This window comes from Echinops telfairi, unplaced genomic scaffold (assembly GCF_000313985.2).
Source record: "Echinops telfairi isolate 266 unplaced genomic scaffold, ASM31398v2 ScPeMD7_5;HRSCAF=22, whole genome shotgun sequence".
Classification (NCBI taxonomy): domain Eukaryota; kingdom Metazoa; phylum Chordata; class Mammalia; order Afrosoricida; family Tenrecidae; genus Echinops; species Echinops telfairi.
In genome coordinates, this window is record NW_022103901.1 from 16151782 (window position 1) to 16161545 (window position 9764).

Here is a 9764-nt window from a genome sequence, read left to right on the forward strand (position 1 = left end):
GCCCCTCAGAGGGGGTGCAACGGGCCGGGAGAGTCCCCAGCAGGCCGCGGCCCCCACAATGGTCGGGCGAGGGGTGGCCAGGGAATTGAGTCGAGTCGCAATGGATTGATCACCAGGCCCAGGGAGTCCGAACCACCCTCCACCCCCCCATCCCCAGCTCTTCGGGAAATGGACCGTGCCGAGGGGGTCGGGGGGTAGCAGGTGCACCGGGGCGACGTGTCAGCCCCGCTTGACAGATGAGCAGTTGAGTCCCCAGTTCGGGAGTCGCAGGGTCAGCGGGCCGGCAGGTCACTGGGGCTGTCGGTGGTGCAGGGGTCAGGTGGGCCCGTGAGAGCTGCGGTAGCCTCTGGCTGAGATTGGTCTCTGCTGTGTCTGCACCTCTTGGCGGGGTTCCTCTGGGCTCCGTGACTCCTGCATCTCTTGGCCTCTTCTCCGGATTTGGGAGTTGTCGCTGTGGTTGGTGCCTGCTCTGTCGGACCGAGACTGAGGAGACTGAGGAGAAAGGCAAGGCGAGGTGGCTGACTTGCAGCCAGGTCTCTGAGCATCTGGGGAGACTTTCCTGAGCGGCCCTCACCCTGCCCAGGGACTGTCACCTTCCAACATCATAGGGGAGGAGGAGTACTAAGAAAAGATCGGAGGACCGTAAATACCAGGCCCAACTCCACCACTTTCCCGTTACTAGTTCCTGGTAAACCTTTTCCTCTCTCTGCCTTCCCTTGTAGAAGATTGGAGCTGTAATACTATGCTGCCCCATAAACTTCAGGATGGTCCCTGAACCAACCAACCCCACTGCCACCCAGTTGATGCCGTCTCAGGGAACAAACAGAACAGGGTAGAACTGCCCCCCTAAGGTTTCCAAGACTTAAATCTACTGCCAGGACTTTCTCCCGCAGCACAGCCACTGACCCCTTATTAGCAGCCTGGTGGTTTACCACTGCACCCCAGGGCGCCTGTCAGGATGGTGGCAGTGATGCACTGTTTGCTTACTCTGTCCCAAGCACTGCTCTAGTCCGGTCATTCTCGCAACGGTTCTAAGAGGTAGGCATCTTTCGTTCTTCCCTATTTTACAGGTAAGAAAACCGGGGCTCAGAGAAGACCTCACTTACTCCCAATCGCACAGCCAATAGGTGGCATAGCTAGGATTTGGTCCCAAATCTGACTCCAGGACCCAGGACCTTAACCACTGGGCTAACCCACCCGTAGGGCACATTCTCCAGTTTGAGGCAGGGGAGTGGCACAGCCCTAGGACCCTCAGCTGTCTATAACATGCCAAGAGAGACCTGCCCCAGCTGGACCTACGGGAATCTCTTCCCCAGGCACTGCAGTCTTCTGTAGAGGTCCCCAAAATGTAGGCTCTGCTGCTCGTGCTCTGGGCCCGGAGTCTAGCTTTCCAGACAGTGGAGCCTTGCTCCAAGCTAAAGCTCCGTGGGACCAGCTCCTCTGCTGGCAGTCAGGGGCCATCGGGAAGGCTGGTCCCTCCGTTCCCTGTGGGCAAGGGATCTGCCGCCAACAAACCAGACTCGGAATTCTGGGTCTTTTCTCAGATTCCCTTTCCTCATCTAGTACGTCGCTGACTGTGTGCTAGGATGGGGTAGCCTGCTCTTGGGGTGCCCCAAGGCTGTAAGGTTTATGGGAGCACATCTCCCTGGGAGCAGCCGGTGTGTTTGAACCAGCAACCTTTTGGGTAGCAGCTGGAGCACTTAACCATTGCACCTTGTTCGTCTGTTGTAAGGGTTGTTAAAACTCTTTCCAACACACGTACACACACGTGAGAGAGATAAATCTATCTCAGCGGAGGTCTCTCTGGAGAAAGGAGGATCAGAGAGCACTTACTTTTCTTTTCAGAGCAGTGTGCTTCTGGCCCTCCATCAGGTGCTGGAACCGAAGCCCGAGAAAGTGGGTGCTGAGCAGGAGTGGGTTTCTGGGACTTGAGGGAAGTGGGGACTAAGCAAGGCCCAATGGTCCCCTTCCCTGTGGCTCTGAGGAGTAGAAGTCTGAGCAGGGAGTCCCCGGGGCGGGTGGGGGCTGCCCGCTGTCCCAGCCCAGGGTGACTGTGTGTGCCTCTCTCTTCCTTCTGCAGCTGCTGCCACTCACCCCAGGTCTTCCAGCCAGCTCCCTCCGTGCTGCCCCTCCCCGCAGGCTGCCCCTCTCTGCCTCCTGGGGCCCATCATGAATGGTGCCCCTGCCCAGGAGGACGGGGCGTCCCCCTCCCCTCCCCCGCTGCCGCCGCCCCCTCCTCCTAGCTGGCGAGAGTTCTGTGAGTCCCATGCCCGGGCAGCCGCCCTGGATTTCGCCCGCCGGTTCCGCCTCTACCTGGCCTCGCACCCGCAGTACGCAGGGCCGGGCGCCGAGGCCGCCTTCTCCCGCCGCTTTGCTGAGCTCTTCCTGCAGCACTTTGAAGCGGAGGTGGCCAGGGCCTCAGGCTCCCTCTCGCCACCCATCCTGGCTCCCTTGAGCCCTGGCTCGGAGATCCCACCCCATGACCTGTCCCTAGAGAGCTGCAGGGTGGGCGGGCCCCTAGCCGTGCTGGGCCCTTCACGATCCTCCGAGGACCTGGCTTGCCCCATCCGGTCCGCAGGCGCCCCCTCCGCGGCCCCCTCCTCGAAGCCGAAGCTGAAGAAGCGCTTCTCGCTGCGCTCCGTGGGCCGCTCTGTGCGCGGCTCCGTGCGCGGCATCCTGCAGTGGCGGGGCGCCGTGGACCCGCCCTCCCCGGCCGGGCCCCTGGAGACCTCCTCTGGGCCCCCGGTCTTGGGGGGGAACAGCAATTCCAACTCCTCCGGCGGGGCTGGGACCATTGGCCGGGGTCTGGTTGGTGACGGCCCGTCCCCGGGGGAACGGTGGACGCATCGCTTTGAGAAGCTGAGACTCAGTCGGGGAGGGGGCGCCCTGAAGGACGGCGCAGGGTTGGTGCAGAGAGAGGAGCTGCTGAGTTTCATGGGGGCTGAAGACGCGGGGCCCGACCCCGCCGGGGTGGGCCGGGGAGGCGGGGGAGCAGGGCAACCCCAGTGGCAGAAGTGCCGCTTATTGCTGCGGAGCGAAGAAGGCGGAGGAGGAAGTCGCCTGGAGTTCTTCGTGCCGCCCAAGGTAAGGCTTGGAGCAGGTGGGAGGGCAGGCCCTGGCTTCCTTTTGGTTTAGAAGGTTAGCTCCTGCTCTGGGTCAGTGGAGTGGGGAGGAGGTGGCGGACGCTGAGTGAGCAGTGCTTCTGCCTGCCTCTTAAGGGGTGACAGGAAAGCTGAATCTTGGGGGCCAGTGGCGGGCAGGTATGGTGGTGTCTGTACACCCCAAGCCTGGATCTTCCCCTGACCCAGGCGTCTCGGCCCCGGCTCAGCATTCCCTGCTCCGCCATCACCGACGTCCGGACCACCACGGCCCTGGAGATGCCCGACCGGGAGAACACGTTTGTGGTCAAGGTAGGTGCTGTGCCCCTGCCCCAGAGTGCTGGTGCTGGTCAGGAAGCAGGAGGCACATGTGAGCAGGGGACCTAGGGGAGTTTCGGAGGGTGTGTCCCTGGGGCTGTAGCCTTTCCCGGAGAGGGCAAGAAAGAGAGGGCAGGGCTAGGGCCTCACTGCGGAAGTGCGCTGCCTGCAGCCCTCCTCTGTGCCCGCCTTGGCCTGTAGGTGGAAGGCCCTGCAGAGTATGTCTTGGAGACTACCGACGCGCTCCACGTGAAGGCCTGGCTCTCAGACCTCCAGGACCGCCTGAGCCCAGGGTGAGGGCAGGCTTCGCTCACGGAGTGGGCTGGGGCAGCCTTTCGCCCCTCTCCTAGTGACAGCTCTCCCTGTCTCTGCAGACCCTGCCCTGCTCCCAGTCCCCGCCCCATGACCCTCCCTCTGGTCCCTGGAAGTGCATTCCTGACAAGGGAGACCACAGACAGCCTGGAGCTGCCCTGCCTGAATCACTCTGAGAGCCTGCCCAGCCAGGATCTGCAGCTGGGCCCCAGCGAGAGCCATGACCGCCTGTCACAGGGTAAGCAGACCCCAGAGACTCCCCGCCCTCAAGGCCATGGGCCCGGGCGCTAGACTCTGCAGTTCCTCCACCCCTGGTCCCACCCCTCCCAGAGAGGCTGGCCTGCTGCCCTTAGCCTGCCTTTGCCACCCATCACCGTCACCGCCCTGTGGCCCCCAGCCAACTCCCATCCAGTCTTCTCTGGCCATCCTTGGAGCTTCTCCAGGAAAGTGGAGACTGGCTCCTGCTGGAGGTGCCAGTGCTCTTCTCCAGCCTTCCAGAACACACACATGGCTCTGGGCGTTTGTAGATGATGCCCGCCTTTCTCTTGACCCTGCTGTGTGGCCCGGCCAAGCCCGGCCTGCCCAGAGACACAAAGGCAAGGGCCTCCCTGCTTGGCCCCACGCACCTGCCCACGGCCCCTCCGTCGTGTGCTTTGAGAGTCTCCGTGCTCCACGTGCATGTGCATTCACTTGAGCCCGCAGGCATACGTGCACACACAGGCTGCAGTCAGCAAAGGAACAGAGGGACCATGCCTCAAAGCTTGACTGGGCCTCCGGAATCATCAAGTCCAGCCCCTTGTTTCTCAAACTGCCTGCTGGGGCCCAGGGAGGTGCCGTGGCTTTTCTGAGAAGCCCCTGAACGGCGTCCCTGACAGAGACCTGTTCTCTTCAGCCCATCCTGCCTGCCTTGCGCAGGCAGGCCCCAGTCCCACAGGGCACATAGCTGTCCCCTTCCAAAAGGGGCTCCTACTGAGGAGAGGTGGGAGCTCCCAGGACAGCACTGGCTGGGGGCAGTGGGGTGGGGCAGGGAGCTGGAAGCAGCAGGCTACTGGAGGGCAGGCCTGGAGGTCCCAGTGTCGGGTGCTGGGTACATGTGGAGGGCGTGCAAACCCAGGTAAAGCGCAAGCAGATTGGCTTAGGGATGGGTGGGAAGAGGGTTTCTGGTGGCTCTTGGAGTTGATGCCTTTTGTCCTGTAAACAAACAAACAATGGGTCACTCTCACCTGTGACCATACTAGAGCGCTGTACCCCTGCAGGCTCAGCCGTTGATGGGGGAAAGCCAGGGCCACATCTGGATCCTAGGACCCCAGGCGGTATCTGCAGCCGAGGGGCACAGGGCCTCAGTGAGAGGTGTGAACTGGGGGAGAAATGGGCCCAGGGGGGCATGACCTGCTCTAGTTCTTGAGTTTTAACAGCTTCCCTTTCCTCCATTTTTTGTTTATTTCCCCAGGGGCATACGGAGGCCTCTCAGACCGCCCCTCGGCATCCATCTCCCCCAGTTCTGCCTCCATCGCCGCCTCCCACTTTGACTCAATGGAACTACTCCCCCCCGAGCTGCCCCCCCGCATCCCTATTGAAGAGGGGCCCCCACCAGGGACCCTTCATCCCCTTTCGGCCCCTTACCCTCCCCTGGACACTCCGGAAGCAGCCACAGGTACCAGAGTTTGTGGGGTGCCTGCCTCTAGGCCCGGATACCTGCTCTTCGAGCCGGGAGCGCTAAGGGTTTGGCCCCCAGGGGAAGGGGGATCCCTCACGTGGGGTGCAAGGATTTTATCCTCCTGCCATGGGAAGTCTTCCCTGACCTCCGCTTTCCCTCCTTCTCCTTCCTAAAGGGTCATTCCTGTTCCAGGGGGAGGCGGAGGGAGGTGAGGGGGAGCAGCCCCTCTCAGGGTACCCATGGTTCCACGGGATGCTCTCTCGGCTCAAAGCGGCCCAGCTCGTGCTGGCGGGGGGTGCTGGCTCCCACGGCGTGTTCCTAGTACGGCAGAGCGAGACGAGGCGTGGCGAGTACGTGCTCACTTTCAACTTCCAGGGCAAGGCCAAGGTGAGGGCCTGGAGCCTGGGCTCTGCTCAGCGTGGGGTGTGGGGCAGGCGGGGGGCCTGGGTCTCTGGAAGCCAAGCTGCTCTCTGGGGTGCTTCAGCGCCAAGTCGTCTTGCCCACAGCACCTGCGTCTGTCGCTGAACGAGGAAGGTCAGTGTCGGGTCCAGCACCTGTGGTTCCAGTCCATTTTCGACATGCTCGAGCATTTCCAGGTGCACCCCATCCCTCTGGAGTCCGGAGGCTCCAGTGACGTTGTCCTTGTCAGCTACGTCGTATCCGCCCAGCGGCAGCAGGGTGAGCAGAGCAGGTCTGCAGGGGAGGAGGTGCCCGTGCACCCAAGGAGTGAGGTGTGTGTGCCAGAAAGCCGCCGGGGCGGGGGCTGTGAGGAGGAGAGGCTTGGCCGGGGAGAACAGGGGAGAGGAGGTTGCATTAGGGCGCTGGCAGGCAGGCAGGCAGGCAGGGGCTCCGGGCGGAGCACAGAGCGGGGCGATGCATCCCCATTCCATCGGACTCTTTGTCCATCATCCGAATGTCTCCCCACCTGTCCCCCCAGCCTTGTCTCTGCCCTTTCGTCACCACCTTGCCCTTCTCGGGGATTGCTCAGTATGACCCCCGACCCTCCTCCCGTGATGTCTGATGTCCCTGTGTGATTTCTCCCCCCACCCCCATGTCCCATCTGCCCCTCGTTACCCCCCCCCCAGGCCGGGAGCAGGCTGGGAGCCATGCAGGGGTGTGCGAGGGAGAGCGGTGCCACCCCGATGCCTCCTCCACCCTCATGCCCTTCGGAACGAGTGACTGTGTGTAAGTGTGGCCCTCCTCATGCCGCCCATGCGCCATCGTCCACGGATGCGGGTTGTTCAGGAGATGGGTTGTGGGGAGCTAGCACAGGGCTGCGGGAGGTGGGGGGGGCACAAGTGAAGGGGAGGCCGCTGCCAGAGCTGACCTCCCTCCACAATCCGCCTGTCCTCTTTTCCCCCCACCCCCTCCAGAACCGATCACCTCCCATGACCCACCCCCGCCCTCTGAACCCCCCTCATGGACAGATCCCCCACATCCTGGGGCAGAAGAGGCGCCGAGGGCGCCAGAAGTGGCGGCCGCCACAGCCACAGCAGCCAAAGAGAGGCAAGAGAAGGAGAAAGCGAGCAGTGGAGGGGTCCCGGAAGAGCTGGTCCCCGTGGCTGAGCTGGTCCCCGTGGCTGAATTGGAAGAGGCCCTGAGGCCCGTCCTGGAGGCCCAGGGAAGCGCTGGCTCCGGTGGGGATGCGGGCATGAACCTGACGGTGCAGCTGCAGCAGTTACCGCTAGGGGGCGACGGAGAAGGGGGCCATCCCAGAGCCATTAATAACCAGTATTCCTTCGTGTGAGAGACCCTGCCTGCCCTCGCCCACCCGGTGGCCCTCCGCCCCAGAGGGCGACAGATGTTGGTACAAGGAGAGGTTCGAGAGCCCCGTGAACTGTCCCCACCCCACCCCCCATACACTACAGGTCCTCCTCCCCTTGGCAGGGGCCTTGTGCTCCATTGCTGCCCTGAGGGGCTCTTACGGTCAGCCCCATGCCGTGGGGCCATTGCCCCCTTAACCACTGCCTAGTGGAGCGGAGGGGTAAGCACTCGACTTCTCACCGAGAGGTGGTTGGTCAAGTTCCAACCCACACAGAGGCGCCTGGGAAGCAGGCCCTGGCGAGCTGCTTCCCAAAGGTCAGAGCCTTGAAGACCTCACGGCCTGCAGTTCTACTCTGCCCAGGTGGGGGCGCTGTGAGTCAGAAGGACTGGACAGAAGCGACAATGCCGACAGTCTTGGGAGGGCAAGGTGGAAGGGCTGTCTGTTCTGTATCAAGGATGATGTTTTAAACCGACTGGAGACACGTCAATAAATAAAGGGTTTCTCACACCTCTGCCCCGATGGCTCTTTGGTGGGAACCAGGACCTGAGGGTCCAAGGCAGTGCCGTCATTGTAAGCCCCCCCTGGTGGCGGGGCTGTGTGCCCACACTTTGGGGTCTCCAGGCTCAGTGAATAGGCAGCAGGGCTGGTGGTCTCCAAGGGCCCTTCCCACTCTGATACTGCAGGTCTGACTTCCTGCCCTCTGGAGCAAATGGGGCCTGGTGTCTGTGTTGGGCAGGCTTTCATCAGGGCAGGCTGCCTGCCCCCCTTTCCTGGAGCCAGGCGAGGCAGGGGCATGGGGACTTGGGCAATGAAGAGCCCTGTCCCCTCCTTTGGACAGCACCTCTCCTTTGGGAGAGGTTACCACTCCAGTCTTGGAACCCAGCTGTCAGAGCCGAGCTGTCAGTCGAGCACAGGACTGTTTGGCCAGACTTTGGATTTCAGACAAAAGCTGCGGACTCCTGGCTTCTCTTGAAACTCAGAAGAACCAGCCGTGTGGGGGCTGCATCCACTCCATCTCCACCAGCCTGCTTCACACTGGGCCCGCCTGCACTGTGGGCATCGAGTTTGCAACACCCCCCAGGACTCCCTCCCGCCCACCCCCATCACACACAAGCTCTTACTGAACTATGGCTTCAGCCCACAGCGGGCACCCCTGAGCTTCCCAGCTTTGATGGTAGCTGCCCAAGTGGGGAGGGCCAGGGTCTGGAGAAATCCCCACACACACCCCTTGGTTGGCCCTCTCCTCCTCAGCCCTGCCCCTCATTTGCCCTCCTTGTGCCCCTCAGTTTCTGCCCCACCTCCAGGAGACAGACCCGTGTTCATGACCTTGCTATTCTGGGCCTTTCGTCCTGCTAGGAGACGGACAGGAGACAGCTGGGCTCCCAGGCCGAGGACCAGTAGGGGAAGGCTGCTGGCTCTCTGGGTTTTGTCCAATCCCCAGGGCTCCCCTAGACCTGGCCCTCAGGCAGCTGGAGAGAGAATTGGACTTGAGAGGGATGAGCTGGGGCTCTGGGTGCCATGCTGTCAAAGTGGGGTGGCAGGGGAGGCTGTGGTGCCCCAGTGTAAGCAGGACCTGATCTGCTCCGAATCTGGGACAGCTGGTGCCCCCCAGCCCTTCCCCACCAACCCTGCCAGTCTTCAGGGACTTGCCTTCCCAGGGCAGCCCAGAAGCCTCATTCCTTGGCTGGAGAGGCCCAAGAGACTAGTTTCCTTTAAGCCTTTTCTTGACAAACAAAACCAGGCTGAGCCAAGCTGGAGACCCCAGGGGGAAGGGATCCCAGAGAACACCGGGATCTTCTGCAGCTCTTGGCTGGAGGCCTGCCTGAGTGGGCCTCACTGTCCCCTCTTGGAAGGAAGGGGGCAGGTAGAAATGAGCAGCCTTAAATGGCCCAGTGGTCAAGATGCCCGAAAAGTCAGCCTCCTTTCCTTGGCTCCTGCTGCTCCCTCCTCTCTTATCCCCCTTTTCCATGTTTGGGCATCCCTGCTCCTTTAAGACAGTGGCCCCTGTCACTCACCCAGGTGGTAGGGGGAGAAGCTAGCCTAGCTAGTGCCAAAGGCTTGGCAGATGCTGAGCCTGACTGGCCGGAGAAGGTGGGTGCGGGGGGACAGATGGAGGAGTCTGTGGGTCAAATGAAGGTGCCTGTTGATGTGACCCAGCCCACATTGTCTGAGTCCCCTCCTATCCCCCCAGGTCACAGCAGGACTCTACGTCAGGGAGGACTTTGCTGGACCTGTAGAAAGGGGGAGGGACGGGGCACCATGTCCTCAACTCACCCAGGAGGCTGCCCCTCCCCCAAGTACCAGCTGAAGAAAGGATGCGTCTGGGGGTAACTCCTTCAGTTTGGTGCACCCCTCTCCGAGCCCAAACTTGTGGGGTTTCCTTCGCTCTCGGTCTCCCTCCGCTCAGAGCTGGAAGTGGTCTTAAAAGAATCCTTTTGGTGGCCCATATATATGCCTTGCTGTTCATTTCAGGAAACTGAGTCCTAGACAAGAAGGACCTGAGCCCAGACCACTCAGGCTCCTCCCCCTCAGAACTTCACCTGGACTCTCACCAGAGGACCCTCCCTCTGCCCTTCAGCACCACCTCCATGGTACCCTTCAATTTGCTCCCCCC

The 9764-nt window shown here is 62.0% G+C and overlaps 1 protein-coding gene across 5 annotated transcripts; it reads left to right on the forward strand.

Annotated features, from left to right (window-relative positions):
• Positions 1-6: 6 nt before the first annotated feature.
• On the forward strand, positions 7-7657 carry SH2B1 (SH2B adaptor protein 1). Of its 5 annotated transcripts, none has more exons than XM_004705696.2 (9): positions 7-1038; positions 2081-3084; positions 3309-3410; positions 3618-3709; positions 3791-3966; positions 5179-5382; positions 5561-5772; positions 5892-6063; positions 6759-7657. In XM_004705696.2, exons 2-9 carry the CDS (start codon positions 2170-2172, stop codon positions 7130-7132), a joined length of 2247 nt encoding a protein of 748 aa, XP_004705753.1. In that variant the 5' UTR covers positions 7-1038; positions 2081-2169; the 3' UTR covers positions 7133-7657. The 5 variants fall into 5 exon arrangements, with proteins under 5 accessions (XP_004705753.1, XP_045141405.1, XP_004705754.1 ...); XM_045285470.1 differs by having other exon boundaries at positions 263-504; XM_004705697.3 differs by lacking the exon at positions 7-1038 and adding an exon at positions 6471-6570 and having other exon boundaries at positions 6759-6867.
• Positions 7658-9764: the final 2107 nt, after the last annotated feature.

Bases quoted from the DNA above. Each gene is read 5' to 3' on its own strand.
- SH2B1 (XM_004705696.2), top strand. From the start codon at position 2,170: ATGAATGGTGCCCCTGCCCAGGAGGACGGGGCGTCCCCCTCCCCTCCC. The intron at 3,411-3,617 runs GTAGGTGCTGTG...CTTGGCCTGTAG, and splicing joins AGAACACGTTTGTGGTCAAG to GTGGAAGGCCCTGCAGAGTA. The intron at 5,383-5,560 runs GTACCAGAGTTT...TCCTTCCTAAAG, and splicing joins CACTCCGGAAGCAGCCACAG to GGTCATTCCTGTTCCAGGGG.